The 16,933-nt window shown below is 37.2% G+C and overlaps 1 protein-coding gene across 1 annotated transcript; it reads left to right on the top strand.

Annotated features, from left to right (window-relative positions):
* Positions 1 to 184: 184 nt before the first annotated feature.
* On the top strand, positions 185 to 9,884 carry LOC145985180 (iron-sulfur cluster assembly factor IBA57, mitochondrial). Its single transcript, XM_083118877.1, has 2 exons — positions 185 to 363; positions 8,660 to 9,884. Exon 2 carries the CDS (start codon positions 8,710 to 8,712, stop codon positions 9,808 to 9,810), a length of 1,101 nt encoding a protein of 366 aa, XP_082975003.1. The 5' UTR covers positions 185 to 363; positions 8,660 to 8,709; the 3' UTR covers positions 9,811 to 9,884.
* The last annotated feature ends 7,049 nt before the right edge of the window (positions 9,885 to 16,933 follow it).

Genomic DNA, 16,933 nt, shown 5'->3' with positions numbered 1-16,933 from the left:
TTTTAAATATATCCGTTTATTTTAAAACATTGATAAAAGGTTAATCAGCACAACAAAATTGTTATCTTGTGCAATAAAAACATGCCACCCGTGTTGTTCCAAATACGGTTCCCCCTTCAAGCCACGTTCGTTTAAATGTGTTCCATCTCTGTCATTTTCAAGGTTAAAACGCTCGAGATCTTGCTCCATATGTTGTATTTGCGCTTTTAATAAGTTGTACAAAAAAGTAAACAGTTTCCTAATAATAAAATGTAAAATAATAGAAAAGTCAAATAACTTTTACGTATTTCAGTGACATTTCCGTCAGATGGCAGCACACTCCACTCCAGAGGATTGTTTCAGGCAGTGTTGCCAGTGTTTCAGGTAAATGCTCGTGTGGTATTTACACAGATTTCTTAAAATATAAAGAAGCATTCTTGTCAAAGCATTACATAAATATTTTAAAATATCGGTACAATTTACGTTTTTATCTCCTGAGTGGTAGCTCGTAGACTGAGGATTGCCAACATCTTTCGAAAATGGAGAGTCCGCAAAAACCAAGATTTCCGACTAGGCGATTACTAGATATTGCCATGAATAATTTTTGTATATTAGTGTACGGCATTACAGTAGCTTTGTAGTTCAATTCCTCCGATTTCCACAATACAAATATATTTTCCATCAAGGGTCTACGGGGAAAACAAACTTATTAACTAGATGGGTTAGTGCAAGGGATTATTGTATTCCTAGCCGGCCCCCTGGCAGACTGATTATCACATCGCGCTACGACACCGGGGATCCCGGGTTCGAAGCCTTGCCTGGGCATTGATGTTTGTGAGTGTCCGTCCATTCATCATTCATCCCATCTTCGCGGATTAGCCAAAAATGGCACAAGAAGCGAAGTAAAATAAAGTTAATCAATTATTTGTTAACAGTTTCATAGATCGGAGACACATTAAAATAGGATATTTTGTGTATCGCATGGTTCGTACTTACCAATTGTGTATTGCGAAACATAGTTCAAGGTGCCATTATGCATTTTACACAAAAACTAAACGCTTTTTCTACTAAAATAACACATTTTTCTAAGTGCTAACGAACGCACGTAATGGTGCGATATCGCTTACTTTGCGAATGATATCGCTTCTTTTGTTTTCGAATATCATTGTTTCCAACCTTGTTCACCGAAAAATACCTACTATCGTGTTCGTCACGTGTGCAAATTGTACATTATGCACGGCTAGCTGACGGATAGCCCCACGAACCATTTCCGATAAGGTTAGGTTAGGTTTGGCAAGCGTAGTTAAAAAAATATATATATTGGAAACACTGATATGATTTCCCGGTCAAATAGATATCAGATGAAAGAAAATACCTCGACTAACGTTGGAAACCTTAGAGAAACTCATTTCCGTTAAGTAGTTTCTTCTGTAAAAATGAAGAAATGTGTCTCCGATGTATGAAACTGTTACCGATTATTTTATTTCTTTGTATTGTAATCAGTTTTTGGTAACACTTTCAATTAGTCAAAATGGAAAAAATGGTAAAAGTTGACTATCCGTCGGACACCTATAACTTCAGAGTTTCGTCAATTTTTGACATTCGTACTTACCTATCTGCTTTGCGGAACATTCCGTGAATGGTTTTTGGGGCTATCCATCCCGGAATCTGTGCGAAATTTAAACAAAAAATTATTTTTGTTTGAAATTTTTGACTCAAATTTCCCACTGATTCCGGGCTCCGCCCCTGGGGTAATTGACCTACCGCCCCCAACCGCTAACGTGGCCCTGCCTCCGCTCCGGCTCCCCGGCTCTTTCTATAGACTCCCTGTTAAAGGCATGTTAGAAATTGGCCGGAGTCACCTGCCCCCAAACTTTTAAATTTGAAGAAATCCGTTTCCAGGATACGGAAAACACCTGAATTTCACACAAAACACCTTCCCGAAGTTAGACAACTTATTATGGTAAGTAGTTTCTTCTGTAGAAATGAAGAAATCTGTCCGACGGATAGTAAAAAAGTACCGGAAAAACACTCTTCCCAGCTTCCAAAAGTCCACAGAAACTCAATTCCGTAAGTAGTTTCCTATCTTTTCTCCTGTAAATTTAAAGAAATGTGTTTTCACTATATCAGACTGTTACCGAAACTTACTTTCCGTAACATTCCTGAATGTATTTTTCTGTCATCGTTTCATCTTTTTTAGTGATAATTCATGTATAAAAATATCGCAATTCCCATTGCTTCCATGTACGAACCGGATGTTCCGTTCGCTTGATGACGTAACCCTCTGTCACTGTTTCCAATCACCCCATGTTTTTTCAACAAGATGATGTGATCCCAAATTTTAGCTGTGCATGCCTAACCTAACCTAACCTTCCCGTGAATAGTTTGTGGGGCTACCCGGGAAAAAATTGAAAACTAATAACATGGAAGTAGGCATTTTTTGGTTTAGAAGGTTGGAAACACTGCATCACTCGACAAAACACAAGCACGACGCATGATGATTCAGAATGCTCGCACCATATAGTACACGTACACATATGTATGTTTCTTCTGAATTCATTTCATTTTTTGTATATGTGCAATATCATTATCCTACAAAAATGTCTTACATGAGTAGGTTAGACAGGTTCAATTAAAGTATGTAGAGTGAATTATTTTCGTAACATCTCTGGCTGTTTAGCATTGGCAGCTTTGGAGAAAGTCATAAGTCCCGGAGCAGCCAATCAACAAATGAGCCGCTGGCGTCATCTCTACCCAGCACCTGTCGCTATCCCTGTTGCTCGTGCTCTGGACTGTTGGTAGGCTCACTAACTGGACTTGCACGGTCAGCTAGACTTGTTATGAAAATAATCTGACTCTACCAGTCTTATTCGTGCAGAGGTAGTGGTAAAGTGAAATGATAAAGTACACCGCTAGAGAGCAAAAGAGAGAAAATTTCTTGCTCAAATGATGTGCACAAAAATGGTACAGGACAGACAACAAATAAAAATAACAGAAAAATCACATAACGTTTAAAATAAATACAATAATGCAACCCAAGTGTCAATTTCCTGGTTCCATATTTGTTCGTACACCTACAATCACACCACAAGTATTCCAAATAAAACAGACACGAAGTGAACACTCACAAATTCCTAATACTTTGTTGAATATCCTTTGGCCTTAATGATTGCTTGACACCTTCGCTGCTTAGAATGCACTAGGTTGTGGCATGTTTCTGAGCTGATATTCTCCCACTCTTGCGATACAATCCTCTTGAGCACCTCTTTGGATGTTGTAGTTGAGTTTTCAACGTTTCTTTAATATGGCCCACAAGTGCTCAATTGGATTCAAATCAGCTGATTGCGGAGAGGTATGCAACTGTTTTGGAACATTCCAGGCGAGCCATTCCTTGTTGATACCCGCCGTGTGTTTGCTGTCCTTGTCTTGTTGGAACATGTAAACATGCTTGAGAATGTTATTGTACACTGTCTTGTCCATTATGCCATCAATAAAATGAATAGTTCCTACTCCCTTCAATGACATACATCCCCAAAGCATGATAGAAACCATCCCCTTATTTTCGGTGGAACGAGTATCAGCTACATTGTCATCTTCACGCACCTTCTTCCTCACCTATGATCCGAAAGGGTTTATTCTGGTCTCATCGGATCAGTTCACATTGCTGAAGAACTCCTGGTCTTTATGCACATGATTGTTTGCAAATTGTTCACTAATGATCCTATTTCCCTCAAAGAATGTCCTTTAAGAGCAAGATTGCCTGTAACACCTTAAAGGTCAGAGCTGAGCTTCATTCGCTTCCCTATTACATACTTCCCATGCTCACCGGGTGGTTAACACTTAGTAGCAATGCTAGAGTGGCTACACAGACCTGCAACTGTAGCTGTACGTACAAAAATGCAGTGTGCTGCACACAACTACGTGACATGGTTACTACATGACTCATGCGTACGAACAAGAAAGGTACGTACATCAAACATCCTCAAACCATTTATAATACTCTCCATCCAGTACATTTACTGCATCTCTCATCTTTTGTACAAATTACCTTTTCGAAGGTCCTCCCTGAATACTGGACACCTTTTGTTAGATATTTCGCCAACTAACCACGTGCAGAGGGATTTCATACAATTTATTGAGCCTGTACGAACAGGTATGGTACCCACTGTATATTCCCTTGGTATTTACCAATATACTTCTTCTACTTTATGTTCATAAGACATATTTAAGTCGGAGGAAATATCTTATGCCAGCCAAGTTTTTTTTGATTGCCGTAGGTTTTTCACACTTTGTTTTTATACCCTCACGCAAACACACACAAAAACAGAAAGCCAGCACCCAAAAGATATTGCACTATGACTGTCGCAACCTGCTTTTGGAGTGAAATTATTGTATCCCAACTTAAAAACCATTTATACACATTCTTCAAACTCTAAGCCGTGCACATTTCAATACTTTGAAGAGCTTTCCTCCTCCATGGCAGAGTGGTTTATATGATGTACTACAAAGTGGAGGTCTGAAGTTCAAATCTCTGGTCAGGACATTGTTTGGCCCATCAGTTTTTTCATGAGTTCATCACACATTAACACAAGAGGAAGAAAATTGATAACCTAATAGAAATAAAGAAAAAAGCTTGGCGAAAAATCATCTAGGGGCATTCCAGTCTTACATGTGTGACATTTTACACATACAGTGTAAGGTTCTGTATATGAGATTGGTTTAATGGTAAAACTTCGATATGGTCCCAACACCTCTCACTCGTTTATTTCGTCATTTTTAACATTCGTACTTACCTATTCTGCATTGCGAAAGATTCTTCAAGGTGTTGTTTTGCTTTTTTCACGAAAATAATTTCAATTTGTGACATGAGTAATTATTATTATTCCTTTTTTGCGCTTCCGTAAGACACAATATGGCGAGACAGCTTGACTAGCGTGGTAGATCATCAGTGGGTATGCAGTGTTTCCAACCTTGTCAACCGAAAAATCCCCACTAACCATTTACGGATAGCCCCAATTCATAAATAGCCCTACAAACAAAAAAATCCCACAAACCATTCACAGATAGCCCCAATTCATAAATAGCCCTACGAACCATGCAGGGATAGTCCCACAAACCATGCACGGCAAGGTTAGGTTTGGTTAGGTTAGGCAAACATAGTTAAAATTGTCATCTTCTTGCAAAAAAATGGTGTTGTTGGAAACACTGAGAGAGAGTTACGTCATCAAACGTTCACAACATTTGGTTCACGTAGTGCAAGCAATTGAAAGCAACAGCAATTGTACGTCGGAGAGATATTTCTGTTGAAAAATACATGATTTCCCGGTGAAATAGATTCCATGATGAAAGAAAATACCTCCACGAACTTCTAAATGCTACAGAAACTCATTTCCGTAAGTAGTTTCTTGTGTACAAATGAAGAAATATGTTGGGACCATACCAAAGTTTTACTGGTTTAATATATTCATAATGAACTACTTTCATAGAATTATGAAGTACTTTGTGGTGTCTGCTAACAAATGAAAAATAAAACTTATGACATAGCCAAATGCATGAAAAACATAAATAAAAATGTGTTACATGTGTGATATTTTAAAAATATAACAAAGTTTGACTTCATTTGTCTGTGAAGCATATAGGCTACAAATGAGAGTAATTTTTGTTGGCGAAATATGCATGTTATATGCATTCACAAACATTTAAACCTTAATGCAATTAAAAACAATGATAATTTTCAGATTGATTCTCTTTGATATTTACATTGAGCAGGACCACTTTTCGTGGAATGCCCCTCTAGTAACCAGAAGTTGGACCTTCATTTGTGCACAAGTGAACTTAAAACATACAACTGCCCAATTACAGCTTATAAATAGAAAATGCATCAATTAGTGAATCTTTTTCATTTTCACAAATTCTTATATAAAGAAATAAAGTTATTGATAAAATCTAACACAGTCAGTGGCATGCCAAAGGAAGGGTTGGTGGGGGTCATACCATCTCTTTCGCCAACTATTTCTAAAAAAAAGAATGTCAAAGGCAGAAAAAGATGGCAAACTGAGGACCGACTACTGAAAAAAGTATATTTATCCAGTCCTTTTCAAAAATCCTGGGCATGCCACTGAACAGAATACTAACGTTAATAAGTATAATAAACAAAACAATAACTGGACCTTTGTCCCATTTGGCAACTAACAGAAACCTTTAAGTGCCAACATTGAAAATCAACAGTAGTGTATACTAAAACACAAATCACCACGAAAAGTTCCAAGTTTGAACCTCAATCTCAGCATTCGTTCATCATTTGTCCTCATCATTATGGTTAAACTAGAAAGACAGGAAAAGAGCATAAAGTAAGAAAATGCAATAAGACATAATTCAGGTATTTTTTCTAGATAAAGGTAAGGTAAAGGTACCCTTGTGCCTGTGCACACATGCCATGTAGGCATATGGGGTGATGTGGAGGTAGAGCTCCACATATTCTTGATCCTGGCCATAGTTGGGATCATGTGATTAGCATCATGCCCGGCTTCTTTGCACCCAGGTACCCATTTATACAAGGCTGGGTGGGCCTCAGCCACTCAGTAACAGAGAAATGACTGGAAAAATTCCTGGCTCAGATCATCTGCCCTGGGATTCCAACAGGAGTCTTCTGCGTGGTAGCCAGATGCTCTACCAACATCTGAAATATGTTCCCAAAGGCCTGTCCCCAGATTCAATTGAAAAAAGAGGGCACATTCCTTCTCTTTATCACCATGATGGCAATAAGGTTGAAAATCACAGGCCATCTCCTGCAGTGTTACAGCACAAAGCAATATGCTGCTTGGAGTGATTTCTGGTGATAGGAATGAAGCACCTATTTCACTTTTTGTGAGGTAAAAAAACAACTTGCATTTTACAGCAACTCGGAAAGAGCATGTTGTACTGCTACACTTTGAATAATGTAGAACTGTCAAGTCATCTGCAAGGACTTGCATTTAAGCTGTAAAAGGAACCTCTCATCTGCCAAATTATGTTGTCAGAACTCTACCTGCTTCGATATAGCAAAATCTTGATTGATTTTTAGGGAGGTTTAGCTAATAAATAAATAAATATAGGAGATAATGTAAAATATGGGGAAGAATTGAAACTTTTACTGTACAGGACACGGAAAGTTAACTGTATATGAATGATTCTTTTAAAGGGGAACACCACATAACTTACATTTTGGAGGCTACTTATAATTTGATTTTGTTTATTTTGATTTCCTCCTCTGCCACTCTTGGCTAATCACAGAGATGAGTATGATATGATGAAATTAATGAAGAAACACTGACAAAAGAATGCCCAGGCAAGGATTCAAACCAGGGAGAGGGCTACTGATAGAAACTAATAATGAAAATAGGATATGATCTACTATCCATTTCATAATTATTGACTCCCTTATATCATGCTTTGCCATTAACATGACCATGCAAGTGATGTCAATGTGTAATATCTTGAAGCCAACATGCCTAACCTACTCAAAATGAAAAAAATAGTTACACTCTATAGACATAGGAGCAGAATTATAATGCTAAATGCATCAAATCTAACCTACTCATACTAGCATACAGATGCAGGATCAAAAACTTGTTCTGCACAAAAAAATGTAACTGGGAAACTGTTCTGTATGTGCCTATAAGCATGTGAGGAATTCAATTCATGCAGAATGATGACAATGGAACTACACAATTAAAATCTGAGCCAAATTTCCAAATCCATTTCATAAAGATTGATCCCTGATTTCATGCTTTACTATTCATGTTACCAGTGGATGATATCCATGTATTTTATCTTGTATTCATTGGAATGCATTTTTTAGTTTCTTTAAAAATATATATTTTTTCATTGTGGATTGTGTCCAATCATAAAAATTTAATTCTTGTAGAGTGAAGACTTTTTACTAGATGAGAAAAGTTAGACTGTTATCTCCTATATGGAATGGTGTATTCTGAATCTGATAAATGTCATTCAAGATCTCAGATTATTTTATTTTCCCTCACAAGAAACCAAAGTAACAATAAATGAAATGTTTATTTTAATTACTCACGCTTTCTCTTTTCTTCTGCCATATTTTCCATGTGGAAAAAATCTTCACATAACATATATTTACACAGCTACTTTTCGCAACACAATTTCACACAAGAAATAACATCCAAAAATCATTTTGTTGGAACTTTAAGCTTACTTCCACACACAGTTGGAAATTGGACCACAATTCTAGTAAGGATGTGCAATTAGTGTAGAGTTTTGAGTAATATGGCAGTTGATAGAACCAGTTTAATTTTAACAAATATTAAAATGTTATGAAATCCTGCATAAGGAGGAGGGAATACTGTTTCCAACATGCAGCACAAAGAGCTAACAGAGTAGCAAAACTTGATATGGGTGCTTGAGGAATATATTACCTAACATAATTGCACAAAATACATGAACTGAAAAGAAAAGTTGAAGGAAAACATGGAGCTTGATGAGAAATATAGAACTCGCTGTTCTGTTTTGTTCAAATACTTGCAAACATGTTGACAGAATTGAAATAAATGTGCATCGTATGTGAAACTGTATCCCATTCCCTTAGGCATCCTCACTAGTGTAACTGAAATGATAAAATTATGCTTATTTCTGGAATTTATAGTGATATTAGTTTTTCTGTCTTTTTCAGAATTTCTGCTAGAAAAGTGGACTCCATGGGATTATAATAAATAGGTAATCATGCTCGTTACACTAGTGAAAAGATATTTGTATTACCCACCACACTTACAGGCAACGCACTGCCTGCCGTGTTTGACTCGAAAATGCATTAGCTCTTTAAAAGGACAAGCTGTGGCTGTAGAGAGGTTACATGATCGGAGCCTCTTGCGAGTTTCCGGAAATGATTCGTCAGCATTCCTGCAGGGCATGATAACAAATGACATGCGGCATTTGCAAGAAGGAGCACCAAGCATGTTCTCAATGTTCCTCAACGTTAAGGGACGTGTCATGTGTGACAGCATTATTTATCGCACAAATGAAGACAATGCGTTCCTAATTGAGTGTGATAAGGAAGCACTACCTATGGTTCAGAAGCATCTGAAAATGTACAGACTTCGCAAAAAGGTTGATGTTGATAATATCGAGAATGATTACAAAGTGTGGGTCCTCTTCAACACAGATGTCAATAATGTAGATGATGATAAAGATAGAAATTCTTCATTGTTGGGTCATGTCTTGTGCAGTCCAGGATCTGCAGCTAGTACTAATCCAACAGTGCAACAATTGAAAGATGTGACAAATTCAGTTGTTACTCGCGATCCTCGATTAAGTGCTCTTGGCATTAGGATAGTGGCTCCATCTGAAAGCAATGTTGCAGTTATACTACGTAGTGACTCTGCCCCGCATGAGAAAGCTCCAACGTATCGCAGCCTACGGTACACATTAGGTGTCGGGGAAGGTGTGGTTGATTTACCCCCTGGGAAATGTTTCCCTTTGGAGGTGAACTGCGACTACTTGCATGGTGTTAGCTTTCATAAAGGTTGTTACCTTGGTCAGGAACTTACAGCAAGGACACACCACACAGGCGTTGTACGAAAACGACTTATGCCTCTGCTTTTCACATCTTCGCTGGAAACGTCACAGTTCGTTCCAGTTGAGAACGAAAGTGGGAAATCTGTTGGTAAAATACATGGAATCGAAAGCAATGTAGGCTTGGGGTTGTTAAGGATTGCTGAAGCTCTACAGGCGTCGTCATTGAAAGTTTCGGATGTTCCTGTTAAAACTCAGAAACCTAGTTGGTGGCCAAAACCAGCACCTAAAGAAAGAATTCAACCAAATTAACATCTATGTATACAATTTAGCAACAATATTTGATGTAGCCATCACAATCTGATCTGAAACTTAATAAAACACTAACATATGATTCTTGTTGATTTCTCTTGCATCCATAAATTCCATTTAATTAGGCCTTGTAACCAGTAGGTTAGCTGAAGTTATAACAGCATTGAATTGAAGTAAAATCATCCATATGGAGGGTTTGCCTTGACTAGGAGGAATAGAAGTCAAAAGTAGAGATGGTCAAATCTGGATGTCTGATATTTATTTTCTCTCTCCTACAAATATATGAATTATTTACTGCTTTCAAAATAGATACATGACAATTTTAATATCTGCCACACAGTTAACAATGTAACCCATCTCCTCCCAGTAATAAGCTGCACCTTGACCTGAATATTTTTGAAAAAGAAAGAAAGAGAATATCTACTTAAATTCTCAAATTACGGCAGTATACAAACTGGATATTACAATAAAAGGTCAAATATAACATGGAATATCGATCATGGGACTGGTTCCTCTGAATAGAATAAAAGACCGCCAAATTCTTTGAGTTTCAGTATCATTCAATTCAATATTCAATCAAGAATACTTTTTCTTGCGATTGTATTTGTACAGGAATTGTTGCTAGAAAGAAGTAAATTTTGAACCAAAATCTAGTTGTTGTTTTTTTTTTTGTTTGTTTTTTACACACATTTGAAGGTTAAACGTAAAAAGAGATATTCAGTATAGCAGACAACAATAGTTCATTCAAAATGGACTTCTTCAGCAGCCACTCATGTCTACCAGCAGTTGTCAAGTGATTCACTGTCACTCTGGAAGGCACCTGACTTCCTACTAGTTCAGCATCCTTCTCTGTGATATTGAGGTTCTTGTCTTTAGGTAGTTGTCCAGGTGATGTAACTTTGTTGCATTTTCAACTCAAAAACATATTTTCAAATGAACTCTAGTACAAAAAGCTCCTGCATAGCAAAATGATTAATGCTCTTGGCTTTAGTGCAGTTAGTTTCAGGTTCAATTCCTGCTGAAAACTACAAAATTCCCATATAGTAGTGGACTGGTCGGAAAGGCCAGAATACAATGGTGATGGAGCACGTCACTAAATTAAAGGCACTTGATAAACCTTGGCTTCGAAGGGAGTTTGGAGTTTTAGTTTTGAGTACAAACTCCCCAAACTTGAAATCAAGAATACTACTATGTGTTTTCAAGGATACTTCTCTGAGCAGCCTTTTTTTTCTTTTTCAGTTTCCTGTGTAATTTTTTCTAATTACTCCTAGAGGCAGACTAAAATGCAGTGGTGTATTCTGAAAATTTGACCTGAACCAAATCTTATTTATTGTATATATTTATTATATTATGCACCCTATCTACATTAATTAGATGTAATAGAAATAAAACACCACTGCAGGCAAGCAATTAAAACAGAAACAGAAGTCTTCAAATTTACCGGCAATTTCTATATTTTCATAAAATTTCCCTTTTTATCCAGCCCCCTCCAAAATTTTGAGAAAATCAACATTTTCAAATAAAATAAGTGAAAAACTTGGGGGACCAGAGTGGTAAATGCAAACACCCCTAAAAATGGGCTCCCGATTGGCATTTTTGAGAGTAGTAAATGCTAAAAATATAAGATATCTTATTGTGTATGCAGCCCTCCTACAAAGCACCTATGTACTATCCACCTTTACAATTTAGCCCCTCCAGAAAAAAAAATCCTGCGTACACCAGAGGCGATTCCTCCATGTAGGAAATGAGGAACTTCCTACAGTTCATTTATACTTGCTTCCATTTCTCTACTTTTTATGAGTTTAATAATAATGTGCGTTATAAAATTATGAGCTCAATGTACGTACAATTGACTAGGTTAGCTACTGTCAAGAGTTGACTGGTGGCGCTCCTTCCAGCCGCAGCCAAAATACGATGGACACACACGCTTTGCTGCCCTGCCTGAGGAACCTCGCGGGTATCACTACAAACAAATGGGTGAGGAGTGGAAAAGGGGCAGGGGGAAGGTTGCGGTTTTAAAGCATCCAGCGAGGAATCATCGATGGGGTCCTACATCAGTGGTGCCAACCCCATCAAAATGGTACTAAACGTAGCACAGCTTGATCTTCGTTGCATCCTACTTTTGGCATAATGGTCAAATCTAGTATACTCTGCAAACGCGACTCCCTGGGAGAGGGAAATCGAATTCAAAGGAATAGGTTTTCACGAAATTGAAATAAAATTACGTTCAAATCTTATTTATACTTCACCAGCGGACTTGTTTCAAATAAAAGGGAGTATGCACACACAGCGACACGCTTTTTTTACAACCATGCGACGATCCATCATCCTCTATCTTTTCTTTATCCTGTCGATTTTGTACCTGAGGAGATTTTAAAGCAGTAAATCTATAGAAGGTTGGCGGTAAACAAACCATTTTCTCAAACAGTTTCAAGTTCTATGCTCAACCCATCTTGTTTGTTGAGCCATTCTACACAATTTTGTGTAGTGAATAATAAGTAACGCAAGTTCAAAACTCGAAAAGTATATGCATAATTGAACTTAAAACTGTAGTTATCAGAAAAAAAGTAATTAATAATAAATCCTAGCACAATTTAGAAGCATTTATCATAATTTCAGAGTTTAAGCAGCACTTTTTATCATCCTCAATCCACACGACAGGGAGAGGGGACAAAATCGAAATTCTTGCAAAATCTGAAATATCGTCATGTATTTTCGTTGTTTTTTTTTATAGGTTCACATTAAAAAATTTCATAGTTCAAGGGGGCAGGGTCCCTTGCCCTACCTTGTGCGTGGGCCTGCAGGTAACATTCTAAATGCAGTGGATTGTACGAGCAAACCTTCCTCAGTTTACCATAACTTCTTCCTACACTTCAAAAAAGCCACGAGTCGCCACTGGCGCACACAAGGGTATGTACCCAAATCGTCCATTCCCATGATCTTCTGCCTTGTTTTACACAATGCTAGGTGAACAAATTGGAATGAAACCATCAACAAAGGACACAGCAAAGATGATAATAGACAAATTGTATAAAAGCATGTTCATTCATATCCACATTGAGAGGGTCCATGGATTGAAATAAAGTGCTAATAAGCAGAAGACCCCCTCTGCTATATCACCACCACAATTCAGTTTATTAAAATAAAAATAAATATTACTTAAATAATAATTGGAAATTTTATGTACTGTTACCTTAGCCACAGATTGATTGTATAGCAATATTCTAATATAAATGGACACAAATTGTCTACTATTATTTTCAATGACTAAATTAGTGCTCGGAGTGGAAGGGGTGGGGGTGGTATCCCTCTAGCTAGTAAATTTTTTGCAAAGCATCCTTCCAGCGGTCTCATTGTCCGTGTTAAACCTTGAGACACCCTCCCCCGATGGCACAGTGGTAACATCTTGTAATCAAGGGGCTCTGGATTTGATACCCGGTGGAGACATGTAGTGGATGATTAATTTTTCCATCAATATTTATCATTGTTATTCTGCTGTATTTAACGATTGTTTAAACTGTAGGTCCAGTCCCACATAGCCTTTTTTTCTGTGCATAAAGTGGACATAAAACAAAAACAAATACTCAAACCCAAACATTCCTCAGCTAACATTTTTCACTTCAGGCACTAGACTAAATTCACATCCTATGATCTTATATGAGGTGAATCAATACTGCTGGTGCTAAGACAGTTCATTTTCTATCAATTGATTTATTTTAATCAATCAATCAATGTGAGGTTCATGATTGGCGATAAAGCAAATTAAACTCGGCAACACCACAAAACAATCCTGTGAAAAGATAATTAAAATAGTAATGGGCCATTTGCGTCCGTGTCTATTTGAACTTGACTGTAAAATCATTTAAATTGCATAGTTGTGACAAAATGTACATCTAATTACAGAAAGCATACAGAAGAATGGAATCTGCAGAAACTAACACGGAAGTGGTTGCTGGAGGCATCTTCACGTGTTCTATGTGTAACCTATGTGAACGCTTTGACTATAAAGGAAAGAATGCTGAGTTTGCCAACAAGTTTATATTCAGTGAAGATTCTTACATCATGAAAGATCCATTTGCTCCGTCAAACAAAGGACTGTTTCTTCTGCTTGGATCAGATTGCTCTTGTTGTCTAAAACCCATTTGCCAGAGTGTAGACTGCAGCATTTTCTATACAAAGTGGTTTTGTGTGGAGTGTGCAAAAGCTAACATAACTGAATTTCCAAAAGTTATCCAGACAAAACTTCAAAGAATAAATGTACCAGGAAAAGGTTAAGAGATTTAGTAACGCCAGTATCTTCTGCGGCTCTTTACATCCTACCTCTTTTATATGCCACATTTCGGTACACGAAGGTTCTTAACAGTAAACGAAATATTAGGCATAATTAGAACTAGGAATTTTAGGCTAGAGAAACTAAGGTTTAGGTGCCTAAAATAGGCTTCCAAGGTATCAAATTTTGCTCTAAAAAGAAATTTGGCACATGAAGCAAACTTTACAACTGTGTTTGACATAAGACTATAAAAGTTGTAATTAAATGAAGTTTTATTCTTACATCAATGTTCACATCTTCAAAGAGATATATTTAATAAACAATAGATGTATTTTAATTTTTAAAGAAGCTTTTTGCAGTACGCATATTTAAGGACTGAAATTAAATTGATACTAGAGTATTAGCATTTTTGTTTCAATTCTTGAACCTCACATTTTAGATAAGGAGTGAATGAACATAGTGGACATTATTATCTTTGCCATCAGCAGTACCAATGTACGAGTAATGTTAGCAATTCCGCAAATGAGCGAAAAATCCACATTGCGAATTGTCTGAACTGAAATGAGTAAATAAGAGTATGATACGTCATGTTTTTTTAAAACCTTTTTTTAATATTGTACATAATGAACTTGTAACATTAACTTTAATAAAAATATTAAGCTAGTTTTTCATTTGTTTCACTTTCATTTTCTGTGCAAGGAATGGCCAGATTAGCAAGCAAATTGCCCATCACTATTTTCAATCTTACCTGTTTAAGAAATGGAATTGTACTGATACAGATCCAGCGTGTCATCTGCTTGGTGGTCTTTATTCTTGAATCAAACATTGCAGAGGAAGCAAATAAAAATAACAACCATTTGTCAAGGAATATTTATGCACTCCACTGCATAATCATTATTTACTCATAGATGCCACATAACATGTTCATGATTTCATTTGGTGACACTATTGCTATTCTGATGTAAGCAATGTTTTGTATTGTTCAAACTCATCTGCCACTGCACAGTTCTATACTCTGTCCAGGAAATCTCTGGACTAAGCGAACGAAAACAAGTCTCTGTGCAAGTAGTGACTCAAGAGAGCATGGATGGGAAAATGTGGCTACAGCTACCAGCTGTTTGTAGCAGCGTGCATTGCTTTCTCCACCAAATCAATTTCTCCCCTTTTCTACAGTTGTGTGTGGCCTTGGTCCACAGATTCCCAAGACTGTAGGTTCAAATCTTCATGTTGAAAATAAGATAGAAAAGTAGTTAAGTTATTTGAGTAAATTAATAATTTGTTAAGATGCTTTTTGCAGATAATTGAATTTTCACCATTAGCTTTCACCACACTCTCTCTTCAGGAGAATGGACAAGCTTAAAAAAACATGGTGGAAAGTAAAAAAGTTAAAATATGTGAAATTAGGTAAATGAAAACCAAGAAGCTGTTGCTTTGTCAGTTGGTTGACAGCAAAAGTGACCTGTGATGATCTAGATTAAAATTAAGTGTGACGATTATGGTCTGATTACTATATAACGACGCTACCAGTATACCATCAGGACAGAAAGGCCCCACATAAATGTGAGTAATCAATAAAGACATATTCAAGTGCTTGGAACAACTCCTTGTATACTGTAGAAAGAAACTAGAAACGGACAAAAAATGGAAGTGCACACCAAAAATAAGACATCAAGAATCCACAGCTACAAATTAGAATTTTTTGGTGTATTTTTTGCTTCACATAAAAAAAAAATTGGGGATTAAGGGTAATCTCGTAAAATAACACATTTGTTGGTTTACTAGGGATGAAAATAGGTTTGGCATATACTTATAGTACTTTCTGGCAGAAATAGGTCTTCTGGTGTTATTGCAATTAATTTTGCAAGCAATACAGAAATATTATTATTAAAATTATAATTAATATTATTGAAGGGTATATTTTTTACACTGGGTGCTTGAGAAATTAGAGATTTATGGATATATACTATCATGTATTGGTTTTTTTTCCTTAAGTAGCGGTCTAGACATCAAGGTTTCACTGTATACCCAAGTAAATTATACTCTATTACATGTACAAGAGTTGTCCAGAAAGTAAATTCTGATGGGCTATTAAGGAAAAAACAAGAATATATTTGCTTTGATTGATTCATTTGATTTAGTTTAACTTTGCTTTTCTGCCACTTCTGGAGAATCATAAAGCAAGAATACATTTGCATACCCTTCATACCGGGTGGGGCAAATAAAAGTGGCCCGGAGAACAAAGTTCCATGGTACAATCTCCGGGCCACTTTTATTTGCCCCACCTGGTATTACCATTTGATGTACGAGGGTCATTCGGAAAATAACCCTGTTGTGGCATGGCGCTAGTAGTAGCGCAACCGTTGTTACATCACGCAATCTGTGATTCAGTAAGCTTCCAGCTGTGTTAGTGAGAGCATCGTAGTGCCGTGCGTGTGCTGGCATCGAAAATCCTACCAAATGCGGGGTACACGGAGTGATAAGATTTCCTTATGTAAAAAATCTGTAAGCGGCAGACATTCATCGTGAACGTGGTACGACAATCACTTCTGAAGTTTACTTAACACTTTGCAGAAACTGAGAAGAGCCCTACAGAACAAACATCGCGGTCTGCTGACATCTGGGGATGTGTTCGAGCATGACAACGCTCACCCTCACACTGCTTGGCGAACACAAGACCTTTTGCGCCAATTCAAATGGGATGTTTTTGATCATCCCCATACAGCCTGGACTTGGCTCCTTCTGATTTTCATCTGTTCACTCACATGAAGAAACTGTTTGGGGCACAGCACTTCGCTGACGATGAGGATCTTCCAGTGGCGAAGCGTGCTGTCTCTGGAAGGGTAGGCACAGGAC

Source organism: Lepisma saccharinum, chromosome 3 (genome assembly GCF_977018435.1).
Source record: "Lepisma saccharinum chromosome 3, izLepSacc3.1, whole genome shotgun sequence".
Classification (NCBI taxonomy): domain Eukaryota; kingdom Metazoa; phylum Arthropoda; class Insecta; order Zygentoma; family Lepismatidae; genus Lepisma; species Lepisma saccharinum.
This window is presented reverse-complemented; position numbering and strand designations above follow the sequence as displayed.

Excerpts from the sequence above, each read along its gene's own strand:
- LOC145985180 (XM_083118877.1), top strand. The coding sequence starts at position 8,710 with ATGCTCGTTACACTAGTGAAAAGATATTTGTATTACCCACCACACTTA.